Source organism: Schistocerca americana, chromosome 2, assembly GCF_021461395.2.
Source record: "Schistocerca americana isolate TAMUIC-IGC-003095 chromosome 2, iqSchAmer2.1, whole genome shotgun sequence".
NCBI lineage: Eukaryota > Metazoa > Arthropoda > Insecta > Orthoptera > Acrididae > Schistocerca > Schistocerca americana.
Genome location: NC_060120.1, coordinates 353,338,328 through 353,361,850, shown reverse-complemented (window position 1 = coordinate 353,361,850; position 23,523 = coordinate 353,338,328). Strand labels below are relative to the sequence as shown.

General features: G+C 38.2%; 2 protein-coding genes across 4 annotated transcripts in view; one reads left to right on the top strand and one right to left on the bottom strand.

The window, feature by feature from the left end:
* Positions 1 to 11,623: 11,623 nt before the first annotated feature.
* Positions 11,624 to 13,237, bottom strand: LOC124594009 (pyruvate kinase-like). The gene has a single exon (XM_047132361.1). It carries the CDS (start codon positions 13,235 to 13,237, stop codon positions 11,624 to 11,626), a length of 1,614 nt encoding a protein of 537 aa, XP_046988317.1.
* A 439-nt stretch (positions 13,238 to 13,676) lies between these two features.
* The window catches only part of LOC124596081 (glutaredoxin), a 75,418-nt gene continuing 65,571 nt past the window's right edge, over positions 13,677 to 23,523 (top strand). For 2 of the 3 annotated variants that reach the window (XM_047135065.1, XM_047135064.1), the window contains exons 1-2: positions 13,677 to 13,834; positions 20,495 to 20,598. The gene's annotated coding sequence lies outside the window, so the exon portion shown is untranslated. The remainder of the gene's footprint in view (positions 13,835 to 20,494; positions 20,599 to 23,523) is intronic. The other variant, XM_047135067.1, reaches the window with a different exon arrangement.

The following is a 23,523-nucleotide window of genomic DNA, read 5'->3' as shown; positions in this document are numbered from 1 at the left end:
ACCTAGAAGTCGATGGAGCTAATAACAATGATTATTATTAATTTACTGTTGTTATGTAATTACAACAATATGCTATGACCAATGCATGACGCAGAATAACCAGACGAAAAATGCTCCCATTGGTGCCCAAAGAAGGCAAATGCGATCCTCTTCAAGTGAGGAACCAGCTGCCTCAATGCTCATTCCAACCCCTCACGAAAAATTTTGGATGCAAATATATTGGCGCTCTTTTAACACGAAACATTTCAAATCCTTTTACTCAGTCCACTTTGCAGTGAAGCCTGTATTCAGCATCTCCCTCTCGTTGCCATAGTCTATAAATTTCTCTCTCCCACTGTCTCCTTTTTCTCCCTTTGGTAATTTTTCCCGTCTGCTTCTCCCACTGTCATTGTCTTCATCACTTTCTCTCGCTATTTCTCACAACTGTCTCCTTCTCTACCACCTTCATTGTCCCTCTGTCCAACTGTCTTGTCTTTGTCCAATTCTTTTTGTCTCCTATTGCCTCTGACTCTTTCTCTCTCGCTTACAGTCTGCTGCCTATCTCTTCAGTCCCCACTATCTTCTCTCCACACATGTCCTTGGGATTTTGGCCTCTATATTGGGAAACTTTAACACATGGCTATAGGGGATGCATGAAAGCAGGAAAATTTTTCAGTGTTAAAGTTCGCCAGTCTCAGAGGGAGTCCAGGTGCTTGAAACTTATGTATGGTCTCAACTCATCTCATTTTTTCATCTCCACTGCCATCTCTCTCTTTTGCTCCCATTGCTACTGTCTCCATCCACCTCTTGTACTGCCACTGTCTCTCGCTGACCATCACTGTCTTCTCTCTCTTCAGCTCCCATTGCTACTGCTTCATCCTCTCTCTCTCTTTCACTGACACTTTCTCTCCCTCAGCATTACTTTCTCCTCTCTTTTTCTGTTCCACTATCTCTGTCTCCCCTCTCTTTCACTGTCGACTGTCACTGCCTCTCTGGCACTCTCTTTCAGAGCAAGGTGGAATGAGGATTGAGACAACTGGTTCTCCACGTTTCGGCCAGTCTTTTAAAAAGGAGTATGTTAGACTGTTTTGTGCTCCAATAGGAGCATTTTTCTGCCCGTTCTTTCCTTTCCCCTGTTATGGGAGAATGTGTTACTTATATTAAATGAATTCCATACATAAGGAAAGTTTTGACAGTTTATTTATATACTTTAACACATTAATATACTTTGACACATAGTAATAATAAATAAGTATGCACACATAGAGTTAACACAATGTCGCTTCCCAACCTATGCAAGTTAACATTTTTAGGCTTCACTTACAGTACAATTAAAAAATGTGATGTTTCATTAAAAAGTACAAAGAATTTCATTTAACAAAATAATTCGCTGTAAGGAGCTTAAGCCTCCAGATGGCATCATCCAATAATTTCCAGAAAAAGACAACCTTTATAGGTGTGAAGTAGCCATCATTCAGAGACAGTCCACCATAAAATTTTATTGGTGAAAAAATGGCGACAGAAAACACAATTTGGTGACATCTGAACCCATGCCATGTGTCCTCTATGTCAGTTAAAACAACATTTATGTCTCAGACTGGATTCATGTGAGTATTTTACATGCACAACTGTGGATCTTTATACCTCTGCAGCTCACTAGTGGTTAATGATATCAAAAAAGTTTGAAGGTTCCCTGAGATCATCATCTTAAGAACATACAGAAAAATATCGACGGTTTCTTATGAACAGAAGTTATAGAAGTGGCCAACCCCACAATTATACTTTTGATAACAAAAAATAATGATTTTTCAAGTGTGTCTTGATAATAGATAAAGAGTTTCAAAAATGGAAATTGCATTTTTTAGGTAAATGTCTAAAGAATGTACAATCAGAATTTGAGCTACTTACTATGGTTAGTTATTTAGATAATTACGACCTACAATGTAGAAACGACTGAAAACTGGTTTTGGCTCTTTTCTGAGTAAGTATAGTAACTTCAAACCTCTGTATCTCAGTAATGGATAATGATATTGAAAAAGTTTCTTATTTTCCTGAGAAATTCATCTTAAGAAGATATGGTTAAAATTTCGACGATTTGCCTTGGATAGAACTTGTAGAGGTGGCCATGCCCATAATTGGTACTTTCTATACTCAAAAATCATGGTTTTTCACGGTTTTCTCAGGAAACTCCCATGGACTAAAGACGCTTGTATAAGGCACACGAGGCCCACCTTAGGCCATACCTAATGCGATAGAACCAACCGATTTAATCAATTTGCCTGGGCTGGAGGGAGTGTGTAATGTTTAAATTTTGACCTGGTATTGTAGGAAAGCTACAATATGCCTGTTCTTCCAGTAGGGACACAAAAATCGCTAGGCCAACACACGTGACCCATTATCTCTAAGAACAACAAAACCAGAAATATGACCCCCCAGAAAATCACATTTTTGCACACATCTTTTTGGAATGAACTGGTACCATGCACAGTTGTGCCAGGCTCAGTTAATAATGCATGCATACAAGAGGTTAGCTAGTGAAATTACAGCTTTATATTAGAATTAATAAATTCCATCATACCGTAGAATGGGTGGACAACTAATCAGTCATTTGATGTTTGTTTGCATAGCGTACTTGTTCAGGAAGATCCTATATAATTTGAGATAACTTATTAAATAATTTGTGAACTATCAGTTGTTAGCTATAAATTACTTTCGGTAATTTATAGTATTGTATAAAATTGTGTCTATTCTTGCTTGTATTAAGATAATGTAAATTATCAACTGAATAGTTATGAGTATTAACTGTTTATCGGACAAGTAAAGTAAGCTGTGAGTGGAAGAAATGTTGAGATCTACTGGCAGAAGTAGGTACAAGGTCCGATTTCAAATGTATTACTTGGGTGCCTTACAAGCATAATTTTAGATAAAATCACAAATAATAGGGTTTAAGAAAGTGAATAAGCTTTATTGAGTCTGTCAAGAAATAATTTCGTGCTGAAATTCCTACAACGATTACTGCCAGGTGTGAATCACAACTGTGGAAAGGAAACCGCAAGCCATGTTGTAAGATTCTTGTTGTGCAATGTGAAGTATACGAGGACTGAAACAGTTAACTATTACGACTTGTTGAGTGGACACTCTCATCATAAAATCACCAAAACATTGAGATCATTATGAAGACTGTAAGTTACTGCCAGCGAAAAATGGATATCCCAGGACACTGACAACAGGCGACTGCTTAGGATTTGAATAAGTTTACTGTTTTGAGGATGGAAACGACTGAAATTCAAACAGTTGAATCTCTGAAACATTACATTATGAACGAAGTGAAACGTACACACAGCATGCAGTCAACGCTTTTCAAGAAAAAGAACCAATACCATATTTTCTTCGGAGTCAATGAACACAATACCAATTTAAAGAGCATATCTTATGCCACAGTTATGGCAAAGCATAGACTAGCTGTATTAAAAATAATTAAACAAAAGAAAGACCTTCCTTGCAGACACCTAAAGTTAAAGACAAAACACATGAAATACAGAAAATTCATGACTTAACTGTGCTTCATAGTAACAATGTAATAAAAGTTTTACATAAACCTGCATCATGAAGAAAAGTGTGAAAATGGTCATCAAAGTCAACAGCAACTGGCAACAAAGAGCACACAAAGTAGAGGTGTGTGTTATAATTGAGGTACAATGGTAAGTGCTTCTGGGGAGAATGTTTTTTTTGTCATTAGGTTTCGTGACAATATAACAGCATTCTTTATTTGCTTTTAGTGTTCTATTAATTTATAATATAGAAGTGCTATTTCCTGTCAAGGAGTCACTTCCATATACAAGGATGAAGTAGAACACTTCCGATCGGTTTCAGTCTTTGGTATGAATAACCAAAATATAGATAAAGGGGAAACTACATTCTGTGCAAGATTAAATTCAGCCAACTTAGTAACAGAACAATAATAGAATATTCATTGACCTTTGATCATGTTTACATGCAATATGTGTAACCACATAAAATTTATATGATTTTACATGGATCCTTACATAATTATGTTACAAGGAGGCTTTTATGTATATAACTACTGTAGGAGAGTACACTGTTATCCGAACTGTTCACTTTTTGCAAACCTAATAGAGTATGCCACAATGAATAAGTATATGATGTTAATATCTTTGTATCTATACAATATATAAATAATTATAATAATCATAAACCTTGTTTCTGCATTGCCTTATTCAATATGAGACAGTATATCAATATACCAAACTGGTAACTTCCTAAAATGTTACAATTTATAACTTTACATATTCTCATCTCAAAACTTCAAGTCATCTGTTGTACATTCTTCAGATTCCTTCACTGCATGGAAGGATTTTCTTTTTACCCTTTCTACCCACTTCATTATTATGCCTTTAAATTTATTCGGGAGCACTGAGTGGGCATTTTTAGGCAGTTTGTTAAAATATGTAAGACTAAGATATGTATAACTATTGTGAACCTTTGCTAGTATGGCACATGGATTGTCAATTGCATGCCTATATCAATTGTTATGATGGTGTATTGATGTCCTAGGTCAAAATTACTCACGTTTTCTTTGCTGGATACTATGAAACTGTAAATACTGGTACTGTCATAATATTCATTTCCTTAAAGAATGTCTACATGAATCTCATGGTGTAAGTCCTGCAATGCATCTGATAGCCTTTTTTTGTAATTTAAATGCAGTCTTAGATCCAGGTGAGTTGCGCCATAGCAAAATTCACTATGTCAAATAGGAATTTAAGAAAGCAAAGTATGCCTGCAGCACCAGGATTTTGCTTACATAGCATCTCTGGTTATATAGCAGATAAATGACACATGTGAGACTGGAGCATAACGTACCCATGTGTGTACCCTAGCTTAGATTTTGATCAATAGAGAATCCAAGAAGTTCCATTTTGTGCTTGTGTCTGTGTATGTGTGGATGGATATGTGTGTGTGTGCGAGTGTATACCTGTCCTTTTTTCCCCTTAAGGTAAGTCTTTCCGCTCCCGGGATTGGAATGATTCCTTACCCTCTCCCTTAAAACCCACATCCTTTCGTCTTTCCCTCTCCTTCCCTCTTTCCTGCGAAAGCTTGAATTTTGTGTGTATGTTTGCGTGTCTATCGACCTGCCAGCACTTTACGAATGATTGAAGCGATTTCATAAATTCACTGTAGCTCCATTCATTGACATATGGTCACAACACACTACAGATACGTAGAAAAACTCATAAAGTTTTGTTCGGCTGAAGCCGCACTTCAGGATTCTGCTGCCAGAGCGCTCGAGAGCGCAGTGAGACAAAATGGCGACAGGAGCCGAGAAAGCGTATGTCGTGCTTGAAATGCACTCACATCAGTCAGTCATAACAGTGCAACGACACTTCAGGACGAAGTTCAACAAAGATCCACCAACTGCAAACTTCAATCGGCGATGGTATGCACAGTTTAAAGCTTCTGGATGCCTCTGTAAGGGGAAATCAACGGGTCGGCCTGCAGTGAGCGAAGAAACGATTGAACGCGTGCGGGCAAGTTTCACGCGTAGCCCGCGGAAGTCGACGAATAAAGCAAGCAGGGAGCTAAACGTACCACAGCCGACGGTTTGGAAAATCTTACGGAAAAGGCTAAAGCAGAAGCCTTACCGTTTACAATTGCTAAAAGCCCTGACACCCGATGACAAAGTCAAACGCTTTGAATTTTCGGCGCGGTTGCAACAGCTCATGGAAGAGGAGGCGTTCAGTGCGAAACTTGTTTTCAGTGATGGAGCAACATTTTTTCTTAATGGTGAAGTGAACAGACGCAATGTGCGAATCTGGGCGGTAGAGAATCCTCACGCATTCGTGCAGCAAATTCGCAGTTCACCAAAAGTTAACGTGTTTTGTGCAATCTCACGGTTTAAAGTTTCCGGCCCCTTTTTCTTCTGCGAAAAAAACGTTACAGGACACGTGTATCTGGACATGCTGGAAAATTGGCTCATTCCACAACTGGAGACCGACAGCGCCGACTTCATCTTTCAACAGGATGGTGCTCCACCGCACTTCCATCATGATGTTCGGAATTTCTTAAACAGGAGATTGGAAAACTGATGGATCGGTCGTGGTGGAGATCATGATCAGCACTTTATGTCATGGCCTCCATGATCTCCCGACTTAACCCCATGCGATTTCTTTCTGTGGGGTTATGTGAAAGATTCAGTGTTTAAACTTCCTCTACCAAGAGACGTGCCAGAACTGCGAGCTCGCATCAACGATGCTTTCGAACTCATTGATGGGGACATGCTGCGCCGAGTGTGGGGGGAACTTGATTATCGGCTTGATGTCTGCCGAATCACTAAAGGGGCACATATCGAATATTTGTGAATGCCTGAAAAAACTTTTTGAGTTTTTGTATGTGTGTGCAAAGCATTGTGAAAATATCTCAAATAATAAAGTTATCGTAGAGCTGTGAAATCGCTTCAATCATTTGTAATATATATATATATATATATATATATATATATATACAGGGTGTTACAAAAAGGTACGGCCAAACTTTCAGGAAACATTCCTCACATACAAATAAAGAAAAGATGTTACGTGGACATGTGTCCAGAAACGCTTAATTTCCACGTTAGAGCTCATTTTAGTTTCGTCATCCACCTACGCTCAATGGAGCACGTTATCGTGATTTCATATGGGATACTCTCTACCTGTGCTGCTAGAACATGTGCCTTTACAAGTACGACACAACATGTGGTTCATGCACGATGGAGCCCCTGCACATTTCAGTCGAAGTGTTCGTATGCGTCTCAACAACAGGTTCGGTGACCGATGGATTGGTAGAGGCGGACCAATTCCATGGCCTCCACGCTCTCCTGACCTCAAGCCTCTTGACTATCATTTATGGGGGCATTTGAAAGCTCTTGTCTACGCAACCCTGGTACCAAATGTAGACACTCTTCGTGCTCGTATTGTGGACGGCTGTGATACAATATGCCATTCTCCAGGGCTGCATCAGCGCATCAGGGATTCCATGCGACGGAGGGTGAATGCATGTATTCTCGCTAACGGAGGACATTTTGAACATTTCCTGTAACAAAGTGTTTGAAGTCACGCTGATACGTTCTGTTGCTGTGTGTTTCCATTCCATGATTAATGTGATTTGAAGAGAAGTAATAAAATGAGCTCCAACATAGAAAGTAAGCGTTTCCGGACACATGTCCACATAACATATTTTCTTTCTTTGTGTGTGAGGAATGTTTCCTGAAAGTTTGGCCATACCTTTTTGTAACATAATATATATATATATATATAGAACAGAAAGGGCCCAAGAACAGAGTACTATGGCACTCCCTTTTTAACAGGCAAAGGCTCTGACTTTTGGCTATTCACACACACTAATTGTTTTTATTGCTTAGGTTTGTCTGTAGTAGGAGGAGGACACCCCCCCCCCTTTTCCACAGTACAGTAGCTTTCTTACTGGGATACTGTGGGACACTGCATCAAAGGCTTTTCTTATATCCAGTAGTATCGCACAATTTGTTGACTTATTCTCAAAGCAGTCATATACTTTTGTTACGATTCTGTTTGCTGCTTTCACTGTAGAGAGGGTAGACCTAAAGCAATACTGTGCGAGACAGATTAGGTTATTATATTCAAGATATTGGTTCATCTAATAGTGAAAACAATGCTCTGTTATTTTAGAAATAATTGAACTAGTGAAATGGGTCAGTAATTGTCAGGTGATCTTGTTCTACCTGTCTTGTGGATCAGCTTGATTATAGAGATTTTTAGGCATTCTGGGTACACTCCCTCTGTTAATATTTTTTATTTTTTTGTTAAGGGCATTATTATCTCTTTTCTTCTTGTTTAGTAAGAAAATTAGAAAAGCTGTAGTGATCTTCTGTTTGGGAATTACTGAGTTTATCTATTACTTCACTAACATGTCAGAAAGTTATATGACTCCATTCAAAATATTCACTTGCTTTATTCAGTAATGGTGGCAGCATTTTTTCTGCATTGCTTCCTTAATGCTTGATTTTCTCCTATCATGGTCAAGCACACTTAAGTGATGTGGCAAGTATACTGTAGAAGTGACAAAGATTGTCCACAGTTAGATATTTAACTATCATCTACTACTTTGTATCACTCAACACGCAATCTTACAGTGACAATCTGACATTTGTGTTATGACAGATAATTAAGCCAACTGGGAGTACAGACAAGCATCCTTAAAACAAATTCCAAATTAATTTTCGTGTTTCTCAAATAGATTTGCAAATGATCCTTTGTCATCAGCAAGTAATTCATTTATAAGGAATGTTTTGGTCATAGTTTTTTTCTACAGGAAATCCATATTTGCACTCCATTTTTGTATTTCATATTTTTTTCATTCTTCTCCAAGTTTTTGAGCTAAAATCTAGGATAATACACGGATGGGACAAATTGTTTAATTTGATGCCAAACTGAAATCTATGCCTATAGAAATTATGAACATGGTGTGTCGAAACAGTACCTTACTTTGAAAGCAGTGGACATTTGCCAATGAAAATTTTTCAGAGTATTTGCAGACCCATCTTTAACACTGATATTCATGGTCTTGTGACATAACAAGACGACTTGTCGATATGCATGAGTAGTGTTACAGTATAATGACATCTAACAGCCATGTTGGGGTTTGATTACTTAGGAAGGGTGAGTCGATTTGCAGTGGATAGCAAGTGGCTTGCTGACAGGTACATGTTCTCGGTGAGGGGATGTCTTACATCTGCCCAGAAGACAGGCTATCGTCCAGTAGTGGGAAAAACCTGGCTGTTGAGAGTGATGTGAGATGTTCAAACTCGAAGAATTGGCAGTTCTCAGACAGACAGCAAAAGTGGTACAGTAGCATTTTATATTGTTCATATTAGTCGTCATATTTCTTGGAGAAATAAATATGTTCTATAGACATAAATGGCAAATTGAAGATAAACCTGAGATTGAATTACTGGTTATCAGGGCATTCTAATAACAGTAGAAGTTCCAAAGCTACAGTTAATTGAAAAATATACTTCATTACCATTTTTTGAAATTGATGCATGATGAACAACTTGCAATACTCTAACTTTTGAAGGGATTTTATTCTGGGAGCTGTGACAGTGTCCATACGCTAAAAGTTCAAAATGGTTCAAATGGCTCTGAGCACTATGGGACTTAACATCTATGGTCATCAGTCCTCTAGAACAGAACTACTTAAACCTAACTAACCTAAGGACATCACACAACACCCAGCCATCACGAGGCAGAGAAAATCCCTGACCCTGCCGGGGATCGAACCCGGGAACCTGCGCTAAAAGTTGTTGGGACTTACAATGATTACTCGTTTCTTCACAGCCTTCGATGGGAGTGGTAGAATTTAAATTTAGCTTGTCAGCTCTACTTAACTGGTACTCTGATTCAACATACGGCCCATATATGTTGAGAATAATAAACAATTAATTGCACTTTAATTCTTATGTGTGTTGACTACAGTAATTTGAAATCAGCCCTACGTCATAAATATATAGGAATATTTACAGTTGATTTCAACGAACATTATTTTCAAGAACAGAATGAACAGTACATGGAAACCTCTTTTACACAGATTAACTATAAGCAGTTATCTGTGCATCGCATTCCACTGCCAGGGTAAGATCATCAACATTAATAAAGTAAACTTCATTATATTTTTAAAACCCAGATAGAGGCCAAAATGTTGCAGTCTGATGGTTGAGAAACAAGATCTGTATTTGAATTAATTTCTTTATTTATTATTGTATTATAAAGTTTACGTAGAATTTTATACCAACAAATCACACTACGTATAAATGATGTATGAAATACATACTTGTTCTAATTCACTGACTACTTTTGATTTAAACTAATAATTTGTTCTGATCTTTGACCTAAATACAGAATAATTATTTACCCTCCCTCCCCTCCTAAACGGGATGGTTGTTCATTTCTATGTTAAGTAGTAAGCCTGTCTGAGTGAGCCTTATTAGGAATCAGAAAAGATTTAAGTAGGAAGATAATTCGCAAAACGCACTTTCATTTAGACAATACCTTATTCTTTCCTAGTTTTGCCTTATTTGGGGTCACAAAAGAAGAAAGTAGGATCATGATTCGCAAAAACCATTTGCATCTAGATAATAAATGTGGAACACAGTGAACTTTTCATTACTAGCAATTTCTATATGTTTCCAGCATTGTTTTTTTGAGACACTTACTTGGTACCTCAGATTAGTAAACACTTGTGATTTTTTAAAATACAATTGGCCCTGAGCTCTGTTATTATAAAGTATATGTTCCATGTATCTTAGCTAATTTGTGAAATTTTTAAATCTTTCTTCATTACTAATATACTGAGTTTCAACAATATGTCGGTATTATTAACACAATTGTAATGAGATTAGATAGAAAAGATGTCAAGGAAATATGTAGTAACTAAATGAGGATGATTAGACTAGAATTTTAATGTGAATTACCCCTTAGACAAATGCAATGATTAATCAAATGATTGCTCGAGTTGTCTCTGTGTAGTTGATTAATGGTGTGTTTCTGGATGTTCAGTTAGTTGTCATTTAAATTTTATGCGAAATGTCTCGGCAGTAAAACCAAGTGTCTTTTTCAGATGCTGTTATGGAAACAACAGCTCGCCTAGACACTTGGAAACACATCATTAATGATGAATCACTTTGCTAGTTTCCTTATTACTATATTTTCATACAATAAATTTGTTCTATTATGTTTCTGTAAATTAGCTGCTTAGTATTCAAGTCCTCTAAAACTGAGTTGTGTATCACTCATTCATACCAGAAGTCAGTTAACAAAGTAGGTGGTTTCTAATACTTATTGGCAACCTGTTTCTGCAATTACAAAAATGTGTTAAATATTGTACCAAGTGCACTGAAATAATACATTCATAAATTTTGTCATATAAAATACTATGGGACACAAAGGTTTATGTGAAATACAGCTCAATTCAAAAGTACTGTTCTACCTGTTCCTTTGATCAGTTTATTATTTTGATCTGTAAGAATGTTTTGCAAAAAGACGCAAACACTTCAGTGGTTCACTTTCTAAATAAACATATGTTGAGTGTCTGACACAAATCTTCTACAGTATTTGGGCAAAGAAAGAAAAGTTGGATTAGCAATATACAAAATAAAGCAATCACTGAACCATAACTGACATTTCTTTAACATTGCTCAAGAATGTGAGTATTAAATTAATTAAAATATTTGGCTATGTTTGACGTTTTTCATTGATATGGTTTGAAAGGAAATATTTTCTTTTAGCCATTATATATTATTGTTGTATAAAGAATTATACAGTTTACTACATAAGCTACATTGAAAACAAAAAATGTAATAATTTGAATACTGGTTTCTGGATAAAGTAAAATTTCCTCTTGGCCTGAAAAGGGAGAGAATGACACGTTATCGATAAATATTGCATTTTTTCTGATCTGTTTATGCTCACTCAATAATCTGAACAGCAATGAAAAAATAATTATTTATTCAAACCATAATTTGCAGTTTAGTCATCATCAAGAAACACCAATAGCACACGGACGTTCTTTTATCAGACATTCAGCTACAAACAAATCCATCAACACTTATTGTTTATTCTTCAACTTCTGAAAGAATGTACTTGAGACGCAATGTGTTAGTGTAACCAGATCCTGGACGCCAGCCCGCAACAATAACCACTGCACTTCCCTCTTCTACAAACCCTCGTTGCTTTCCGAAGTCGATAGCAAAATCTATGCGATCATTTTGATCTTCAATCCAGTCTTCTTTCGGTTGAGCCTGATAAATGAGTGGTATTATGCCACGGTACAAGTTAGCTTGACGGGCAACTTGTGCATAACGTGTTATGGTAACTATAGGACAGCGAGGCCTGTATCTGGCCACCAAATGGGCAGACCTTCCAGATACAGTCAACACCACAATCATTGCTGCTTTAGAAAGACGCGCCATTTCTACAGCACCTAGAGCTGTGGCATGCATTGGGTCTGTTGGAGGCGCGATATCAAAACTTAGTTCAGTGCACAGCTGTTTCGACCAGACAGCGGCCTCTGCTTCGCGGCAGATTGCTGCCATTGTACGAACACAGACTATAGGAAACTTTCCTTTTGCACTCTCACCTGAAAGCATCACTAGATCAGCTCCATCTAAGATTGCATTTGCCACGTCAGAAGATTCAGCACGTGTTGCTCTTGGGTGACTTGTCATTGATTCCAGCATCTGAGTTGCACATGCAACTGGTTTACCTATTCGGTTACATTTCGCAATTATGGCTTTCTGAGCTAGAAACACTTTTTGTGGTGGTATTTCTATACCCATATCTCCACGTGCGATCATGATGCCGTCAGAAGCTTCGATTATTTCATCTACATTGTCAATACCCTGTTGATTTTCTATCTTTGAAATAATTAAAATACTTTTACCATCCTCTCCTAGTACATCACGTACGTCTTGCACTGTCTGCGCATTTCGAATGAAAGACGCGAATATCATGTCCACTCCTTGCTCCACACCGAAACGAAGGTCAGCTGTGTCTTTCTCAGACACTCCAGGTAGGTCAACAGGAACTCCTGGAAGATTCACGCCTTTACGGCTTCCTAATTTGCCTCCGTTTTCTATTTCACAATGCACTTCGTTACCTTCGATTTGCTTCACAATGAGTGATAAGAGTCCATCATCGACAAAAACTCTATCTCCAGGCTTCACAACGTTCGTAATGTTGTTGTAATCTACGTATACAGAATTAATGTTGCTTGCTTCAGCAAATTCGTCGTTGGTAGTAAGTTTTATTTTTTCTCCTTGGACTAACTCAAGTTCTGCTGAAGCTCCACCTTCGAGGAGACCAGTGCGAATCTCTGGTCCACGCGTGTCTAATGCTATTGCAACAGGCCACCTTAACCCAATACGTCTGCTGTATCTAGCAACAGCTTCACGCACCAGTTTAACGGTATTTGCATGATACTCGTGAGAACCGTGTGAGAAATTCATGCGAGCTATATTCATTCCAGCTTCTAACATTTCATCTAATACAGCAGGCTGAGCCGATGCGGGTCCCAAGGTACATATGATCGCCGTTAATTTTTCGGTAGCTATATCTGATCGTACACTTAAATTTGTCAGATGGTCAAGAATAGAATCTGCAAATGCTGATTTGGTTTGTATAGGCAGGATACCCTCCTCATCTCCTCCTGCTGTGGGTTCACCCTCCATTGCAGTCTCACCACTTTTCAAAATATTTAGTTCTCTTACGATAATTCAAACTGTTACTGACCTGAATTTAATCTCGCCTCAGGAACATCATTTCAGGCAAACGTTATACAATTAAGAGCCGAAACAAGTATTTTTCTTTGATGTTAAGAAACCTCACTTTTATATCATTTTAACATGAATTTTCGTACATTGTTGTTGTATACTAACTTTCGTAGCTGAACTTTCATGTGTCATGTCAGCGATTACTCAACCTTCGCAGGAACTAGAGCGTCAAACTAAGGAGTGTAACAGTTGTAAAATAAACTGATCCACAGATGTATGAAGCTTTTTGTTTTCAGTTATCTTGTACTTTGTTGTTGCGGATATTTATTTAGTAACTACGTATTCATCACATATATTTTTCATACTGAACTACAGTCGATATTAAGAATCGATATATTTGACACATGAAAGTCTAAAATAAGTGAAAGTCGCCTGTGTATTGCATGGGCGTATACTCGTGTAAGTTTGTTTATGTTGTATCCACGTTTTGAGGAGTTCGTAGGCGAAGATATTAACAGTCGTCACGCGCATTTCCTTGCAAATCAAATTTTCACAGTAAGTTGCCCCATTTTTATGAATTCTGCTGATGTAATTTAATGTCGTTTCCCTAAATCTATTCAGGAAAATAGAATATTTCCTGTGAAGGAGGTACGACCGAATTTCTTCCCCTCTTTGAGCTATTCCCATGTCCTTAATCTTTCTTTCAAATATTGTGTGTTTCATAGATTGCCATGGCGTTTTCATTTTAGGAGAACGTGATGTACCGTTTCCTAGACCTGTAGTTGCAGAAGACTTAATGGCACAGTACAAACTCATGAGCTGATAATTGACTAATCAATAACGTGTTGTGTGCCGTACATTTAGTAGTGATTTACTTATCCACTTTCATTCAATATGAATAATCAGTCATTGATATAGGTTATTTCAATGTAATACAATGCCAATCAATAGGCCAAAATATATCTCTTAAGCTACATAACATGCTTTAAGAGGATGAGGGATAGGACGGGTCCTAACCTCTTAAAGTATGCTGTGTAAGATATTGGCAGGATTGCTATATTGGATTGGATGTACGTATGGATTGGCGTTGTATTACCTTGATAAATCCCATATCGTTGTTAGGGCACTTATGCAGTTTAGCAGGTACGGAAAAAATTTATCAATTTTTTTCAAAATTTGATCGATTATAGTCAAATTTGATACGCTGATTACGAATACGATATTTATTTTCGCCCCAGTCAATTATTTACATCAAAAAAATTGTTTTCAATTTTTTTAAAATTTTTTTTATTTTTCAATATTTTGTCGATATAGTGAATTCTGATGCGCTGATTTCGAATATAACATCCATTTTCATTTTGCCTTGACCGTCGGCGATATCTTCTGCCCGATAAGCGCGGCGCTGCCGATGACGCAACATTGCGTAATACACCAACTAATCAGTATTTTCAAGGCCGCATTCCAAAAAAAAAAAAAACTCCCAACCTAACCTCAAGTGGGCTACGCTACAGATCACTTTATTTATGAAAATACAAAGTACAATCACCAACAAACTTTACATATTCACCCACAAAGCTCTCCAGGAAGGTTTAATGGATGTTGATACAGATTGTGTTGGCTAACAAGGAAAATGTCCCGTTGCACCCCCATCAGATTTAGTGCTAAAGTGGCCCAGTGGATAGCCCATCGAAAACTGAACATAGTCAAGCACGAAAACAAGGAGTGTGTACTGAACTGTGAAAAAAGAAGCAAAATAGAAATAGTTGACGGTCTGAATTCAAGACGTGGAGCATTGAGCGAATTGCATGAACCATAGCGTCGTAGTTGTGTGGTAACGGTATTGGACTGTAAAGTGGGAGATTGAGGTTCAAATCTCCCTCTTCATAGTTGTGAACTTTCCGTCCAGTCATTGACATGTCTTTTTTCTTCTGGAGTCTTGGGAATTGTCGTATTATACATTGGTTGTAGAATATGAGTCGTGGTAAGAATATACACTATGTGATCAAAAGTATCTGGACCCCTGGCTGAAAATGACTTAAAAGTTCATGGCGCCCTCCATCAGTAATACTGGAATTCAGTATGGTGTTGGCCCACCCTTAGTCTTGATGACAGCTTCCACTCTCGCAAGCATACATTCAGTCAGGTGGTGGAAGGTTTCTTGGGGAATGGGAGCCCGTTCTGCATGGAGTGCTGCACTGAGGGGAGGTATTGAGGTCGGTCGGTGAGGCCTGGCACAAAGTCGACATTCTAAAACATCCCAATGGTGTTCAATAGGATTCAGGTCAGTACTCTGTGCAAGCCAGTCCATTACAGGTATGTTATCCACCACTGGCCATGGATTATGAACAGGTACTTGATGGTGTTGAAAGCTGCAGTTGCCATCCCCGAGTTACTCTTCAACAGTGGGAAGCAAGAAGGTGCTTAAAACATCAGTGTAGGCCTGTGCTGTGATAGTGCCATGCAAAACAAGGGGTGCAAGCCTTCTCTGTGAAAACCATGACCACATTATAACACCACTGCCTCAGAATATTACTGTTGGCACTACACAAGCTGGCAGATGATATTCACCAGGCATTTGCCATACCCACACCCTGCCACCAGATTGCCACATTGTGTACGTACTGTGATTCGTCACTCCACACAATGTTTTTCCACTGTAGCAATCATCCAATGTTTATGGTTCAAATGGCTCTGAGCACTATGGGACTTAACATCTGAGGTCATCAGTCCCCTAGAACTTAGAACTACTTAAACCTAACTGATCTAAGGACATCACACACATCCATGCCCGAGGCAGGACTCGAACCTGCGACCGTAGCGGCAGCACGGTTCCAGACTGAAGCGCCTAGAACCGCTCGGCCACACTGGCCGGCACCAATGTTTATGCTCCTTACACCAAGCGTGGTGTCGTTTGATATTTACTGGCATGATGTATGGCTTATGAGCAGCTGCTTGACCACGAAATCCTCCTGCCTAACTGTCATAGTATTTGGAGTGGATCCTGATGCAGTTTGGAATACCTGTGTGATGGTCTGGATAGATGACTGCCTATTACACATTACGACCCTCTTCAACTGTCGGTGGTCTCTGTCAGTCAACAGGCGAAGTCTGCCTGTATGCTTTTGTGCTGTACGTGTCCCTTTACGTTTCCACTTCACTATCACATCTGAAACAGTGGATCTAGGGATGTTTAGGAGTGTGGAAATCTCATGTACAGACATATGACACAAGTGACACCCAATCACCTGACCATGTTTGAAGTCCATGAGTTCTGTGGAGTGCCCCATTCTGCTTTCTCACAATGTCTAATGACTACTGAGGTCGCTGATATGGAGTACCTGGTAGTAGATGGCAGCACAATGCACCTAATATGAAGAATGTGTGTTTTTGGATGTCCGGATACTTTTGATCACATAGTGTATGACTGTCACAAGTAAATGTGATGAATAGTGAGAGCAGGTGAGTTGCTGCATTGAGTTCTCTCAAAGTGAAAACAGCAAGTAAACAAGTGTGAACTATGTTACAACAAAGGAATTAAAAATTCAAAGCTTACAGAATGAAATACTAGAGTCGTGACATGTAGTACTTGTGTAGAACAAATGAGGTACACATGCACCTCGCTGGAGCAAACGGTCATCACACCATGACACAAACACAAAATTAAATACTATAAACAGAGGTTCATATTCCTTTGAAATCCCAATATTGCAAAAACAAAAAGAGAGAAAACAATGTTTTGCAATTATAAGCTCTGCATTATTTCACAGGTCAATTAAGTCATGCTGTAGTAATCCCTGTTCTCAAAATTGATAAGACACATTTAATGTGCTGGATAGCTGAGGAAAAAAATATTTCATGGTGTTCGGTCTGGTTGAAGGGGACAGCTTCCCATTGTTTGGATAACTCATTTCATCTACACCTACAGTTGTACTCTCATAATGCAGTTTATGGCGTTGCAACATCCCTTTGAACTCCTCGTTTAATTTTTGTGTAATGCAGTGGTAGTATTGCATCTTATACACCTTCAGAAATTTAATTTTCTTTAATTAGACCTTCTGATAAAAATACAATACTTCGCAGTATTGCGAGGATTAAACATAATTGTTACCTACAGTCATCTGTATCAGCTTATATAGACATGTAAACAAGATTCCTGGCGAAATATTTGAGGGGTAGATTATGGTAGTGGACACCCCCCCCCCCCCCCCCCCCCCCACACACACACACACACACACACACACACACACACACACACACACACACACACAAAAACCATAAGTTATATACTGGTGGTTGGCTTATTTGTTACAGAGCCAGAGGTCTAGGTTAAGCTGGAATGTTGTTATTATGAACTAAAAAACATGAAAAGTGGGTGGGGGTCAGAAAATGCACACACATCGCCCCCATGCAATTTTATGTCTACATTTAACTGAAAATATTGAAGGACACGAAATAGTGTCAGCTTTGACCAGTGAACCAACTAGTGTAGCAACTCTTTCATAAATTCCATATTTTAATTACCATACTATTGGGACTGTCACTGTTTTTTGGGGGGGGGGGGGTAGTAATTTTGTTAACACATTTAAGCATATTAAAAACCTTACTGCAGTGTAAAAATAGTATCTCAGTAGTGATGTAAATATAACTGGACTGTACAATGAAGGATGGGGGGAGGGGGTATAAAAGTTTGTTCATTTCACCAGTTCAATGGATGATAGAAAGAATGTATGCCTGTCACTGCGCAGGTTTGCAAGAACAGGTGGTTTTTAATGCTTTCCAGTAAGATTGGTTGGTTAGTTATTATGTAGTTGTGTTCCATTGATCTGTCTCATGGTAACCACTACAATGTGGAACGTACCAAGTGCATAAGAAAAGCCCACATGAATTAAGGTTTTTTTATTATTATTTTTTTAAAGCTTAATTTATATTACGTACCCCATTCCCTTAAGTGGCACAAAGTGCATATATTATACCTATAGATTTATTTATTCCTATTCAAGAAGCCATCTGTGGTATAGGAGGAGTTGTCAAGGACATATGGTTTCCATTTTTATTTTGAGCCTATTACTGCTGTATGTAAAACATTTTATTTCATATGGTAATTTATCAAAAAGTTTTACCGGAGCATATTTTACCTCTTTCTGTGCCAAAGATGGTTAAGTATAGGATGGTGGAAGTCTGTGTTTCTTGTGGTATTATAATCATGAAGAATGCTGTTGATTTTAAACTGGTCCATATTGTTGAGAACAAATTTCATTACTGGGTAAATGTACTGTGAGGCTGTTGTAAAAATTCCTAAACTTTTAAACAGATGTCTGCAAGATGTGTAACTATTAGTCCTGCACATTATTCTAACCACTTCCTTTAGAGCACCGAATACTTTTTGCCAAGTGTTGAGTTACCCCAAAATATTATTCCGTATGACATGAGAGAGTGAAAGTATGTTAGCTTGCTAATTTCTATGTCCTCAAAATTAGCAATTGTTCTGACTGCAAAAGTTGCTGAAGCTAGTCGCTTTAGGAGATCCAAAATATGAATTTTCCAATTAAGATTCTCATCTATATGTACACCCAAAAACTTAGTATGTTCTACCCTGGCAACTTCTAGGGTCAACAGAAGCGTCTGATTCCACCTGCCTGCTTTGACACGACTTAATAGTATTGTGATGTATGATGTCACCACATCACGGAGCTTTTGTGTTGGTTTTGTTTGTAGCTGTCGTGTTATATTTGGTGGTGCCCTTTGGTTGAGAATGTGACGTGCTGAGTGTGTGTGGTATTGGGATCATTTTAGTTTTCGTTGTCATTGTGCTAACATGGTTTTGAGTATAGGTAGTTGGTGCGATAATGTGGGTTGTGGAAGGGGTTTCAGCGAGTTATTAAGGGTTTTTTTTTTTCGTCCCCCCTCCCCAGGTCTGATTAGTTTTGTCTTTGTTGTGTGGAAAGAAGTCGCTCTCTCTCTCTCTCTCTCTCTCTCTCTCTCTCTCTCTCTCTCTCTCTCTCTCTCTCTCTCTCTCTCTCTTTTTTAAATGGATATGACAGTGAGGTTTGAGTGGATCATACCTATGATATGACACCTATTGTGCAGTTTCTGCAGATTTTTGGTATTGTTTCTGAATATGTTAGGTGTCACGTTTGTGGCAACTACATGAGATTGACTAGAGTTCCAGTGGCTTGGACCATGGACGTGTGTATGGGGGTGTTTTGTGTGTGTGTGTGTGTGTGTGTGTGTGTGGGGGGGGGGGGGGGGCAGTAGCCAACCTAGGTGGTGTTGCTGGAGGCTTTTATTGGTAAGTAATTTTTGTTTTGGTTTTATTCTATAGAAATTGTGATGTTTTGTGTGTTGTATATTTATGTTAGGTCGCTTGTGTTTTAATTGATCTAGTTAATATGGGGTATTTGGGTTTTTGTGTTCTTGGTTTTGGTTCCACTTTTTGGGGTGGTATTGATAGCTGTGGTTGAACTCTATATGTCAAGGGAAATGGCAGATTCCCCTGTTTGGGGTTGTAGGTGTTGGTTTTTTGGTATCAGTATTTGCAGTAGAGCAATATAGGTCAAGGGAAATGTCCGATTCCTATGGTTCTGTTTCTGTAGCAGGATTCTATAATTTAATTTTTTAAAAATATTATTTGTTTTGAGATGGTGCAGTGTTTCTGTATTGTCGTATATGTAGCTTGTTCCCACCCTAAATGCCCAATTCTCTGCATTTGTCCCATTAGTTTCGTTTTATTTTTGGAGTGAAATGTTAATTGTGTCATTTCTGTTTTTGTTCGCGTTTGTTGACTTATGTATGTAATGGCGTCTTTGTCGTCATTTTGTATACACTGGAAGTAGCAACTTCTGTCATATTGATGGTGTCACGGGTCAAAGCAGATGGATGGAATTGGATAATTCTGTAATGACAAAATATTTGCATTTACTGTCGACTCAAATACCTTGTGTCATAGATGGTATTCGTGCTGTACTTACATATTTTGCTATGGTGTTTCCAAATTTATGTACTTGATTTTTTTTAATGTAGGGGAATTACTTTAAAGTATTTCGGATTTGCCCCCTAAAACAACTGCATGTACAAGGTATATACTTGGTTTGTAATTAGAAACTATAAATGCTCGCTAAATTCTCACCTCATCCTCTGTCTGTAATTTCCTAGGCAGAGTAACATATTTTGCGCAACTAGTGTTCAGTTGCTGGTGTAAGTGGTTTTTCTTTTCAGTTGGTTGGCCTGGATTCCCACCTGAGTTCATCAAATTTCAACTTGGAGGAAAACTAGATATTTGCTGTATTGTCCCACTGTCTTCAGTACGTCAAAATCTCCAGGTAAGTGAAGCACATCTTTTTCTATTGTTGACTTGCATTATAAGGGGCAAAAATTGTTGGCTAGACTGATGCTGGACCCCTTCCCCATGAAATCTGGGTTGTGGTGACAGACTTACATGCAGTGTAGCCCAAGGTCTATGTTAGATTAGAGAATGATTATTTGATACCAGTGAGTGTAAATGCCAAATAAAAGTTTTTGTGACAAATTGGTCTGCAGTGTAGCATAATGTTTACATTTGCCCCATATTTAATGCACTTTTCATTATAAAGTCTAAAGCTGCACTTTGAATTCAGACATTAGATAATGGAAAACCTGATGAGTATTTTGATGTTGATTGTGTACATACATCATACATAAACTATGAAAAATATAGGGAGGGCTCACTACATAACTTTCACTAAATGTTGCTTGAAAGACTTATTTAATCTTAAGCACCCATCTTGGTACTCATACAATTATGAGAAAAAACATTATGACCTCTCGCCCACTCTCAGATGATTGCCACCTAGTGGCATTTTGGTACTTGACCTGACAAAGCAAGTATATAAATGGAGGAGAGAATACTGGGGAATTATTATACTGCTGGATTGAATGGCCCGCAAATGGGGAAATCTGCTGACATAAGCGGCTGGCAAAGGGTAATGTGTTGTGGATCAGCATAAGGATATGAGCGTCTCAGAAAAGGCAAAATAGTTCATGAGCATCCCTGAAGTCGGCTTCCAAGGTGTCTGTATTAGTAATTGAAGGCACCATAGCAGCTGTGGCTACATTTACATACCACCTGCATCCCTTCATTCTTTGTCTTTCCAGGTGGTTGTTGCCTTTTCAGGCTGGGTAATTGTCTGTCACAAGACTAGAATCATGCTAAAGTTGTTTGGGGAATGTAACTGTTAAATCATGTTGATATCTTGGCTACTAAATTTGATGATCTGAGCCTGTTGGAACATTTTTTGGGTGCTATTGGGTGTTAGCTTACACCCAAAAACAATGGGCCTGTAATATATGGGAACTGTATGAGCTGTCGTGCCACATACCTTCAGAAACCTGCCAAGGTCTTGTTGAAAAAATACTACTTAGAATTGCTGCTATATGCTGTTCCAAAGGGGAACCATCATCTCATTAAGCAGATGGTCATAATGTTCTCTCTCATCAGTGTAGTTTATAAAATGGATATAAAAATTAATACAAACAGTATTTATTTTTGATGGGAGTATCCCCTTATCTGCCGAAACACACATCTGGATGAGACTGGATATAGAGATTAAAAGTTTGCTTGACTCAAGGTATATTAAGTCTCATTCCACTTGTCTGTTTCGGTGGCTAGTGAGTGGAAGCTCCTTTCTGTGACATTTAGAATGACTGTGCATGATTTGAATTCTGTATTAAGTGAAACAATGGCATGGGTTGTGTGTCTAACATACTTTTCAGCTACATGTATTTCTGTCTGGTTCTTTATAACATACATTCATTTATGTTGGATTGGAACAGTTCTTGTGTTGTGTGCTGAGTGTGGTGGCACAGTGTTTGACACTGAGCTCTTATTCAGGCACAGTGGGTATGGATCCCTTTCCAACTGTTCAGATTTGATTTTTCTGTAGTTACCTTTAATGGATAAAGGTCGACACCTTGATTGTTCCTTTGATACCAGCATGACCAGTTTCTTCGACGTTTTTGTCCAATTGACCTAGTTCACAATTTTCTAACAGCCTGTTGTTGAGTGCAGATTAATTGATATATTCCTTGTTGTGTGTGTCTGTTTAGGTCGATAAACTGGGTGAATATGCATATCTAACTTGGATGTGCTGTTTCTACTTTCATGCTTGCAACAGACATATACATGAATAGTCTTTGGCACTGTTAACTGTCAAAAATTTGTATGCAGTAAATGGATACCATATTAAAATCTCTAGCCATGCAAGGTTATTTGAACACGTTTGGTGTCTTCCCTGTGATGCCTTCAGATATTTCTAAGTACGTTAAAAGATCATAAATTGGACAAAACAGGGTTCAATTGCTCTGCACTCTGTTTTGTGATCAAAACAAATGTGAAATGCCTTGTTACAGGATGGTCATTGCTGCTATATGTCAGTGGTCTTGTTTGAGTCTGTAAGCTGGGTAAGAATGTGAAGATAAATGATAAAATTGCAAGCAAAAGTGTATCAATTTTCATATAGCAGTTTAAATGAAGTGGTAAATAACTAACCATGTTTGATTTTGCTAAAAAAATAGAGGCCACTTTTAAGATGAACATCATTGTTACAGTGAGGTTATGAAATTTCCCAAAAAAAATACTGCAGTAATGGGTTGGAAAAATTGTAGGCTATGTATTGCAAGATAACAGAAGTTCCATGATAGAAACAAGTGAGAAGGTTCAATAGAACAGTTGCAGAGCTATTAATCACTGGTTGAATTATAGGTGGGACATACAGCTACTTAAAGCTTTAAACTGCACCTATTCACCATCTTGGATTTCTTAAAGCCAAATATAATAGAACCTGAATTAATTTTTCACTCTGCTGTGGAAAGTGCACGGTTTTGAAACTCTTGACAGATTAAAACTTTGTGCAGACCAGTATGCAAACCGCGAGCCTTGCCTTTCGTGGACAGTGCTCTTTTGGACTTGAAATATCCAGGCATATTGCGCCTTCACAGCTTCAATCCCACCAGGACCTCTCTCCTAAATACTCCACTGAAGCTCTCCTACGTACCTTACTGGATTGGCACTCTTGAAAGAAAAGCTATATATATATATATATATATATCTAAAAAGAAAGATGATGAAACTTACCAAACAAAAGCGCTGGCAGGTCGATAGACACACAAACAAACACAAACATACACACAAAATTCTAGCTTTCGCAACCAATGGTTGCCTCGTCAGTCATTATTTCTTCATCAAACAATTGTTAGCTTCATTTCCATAA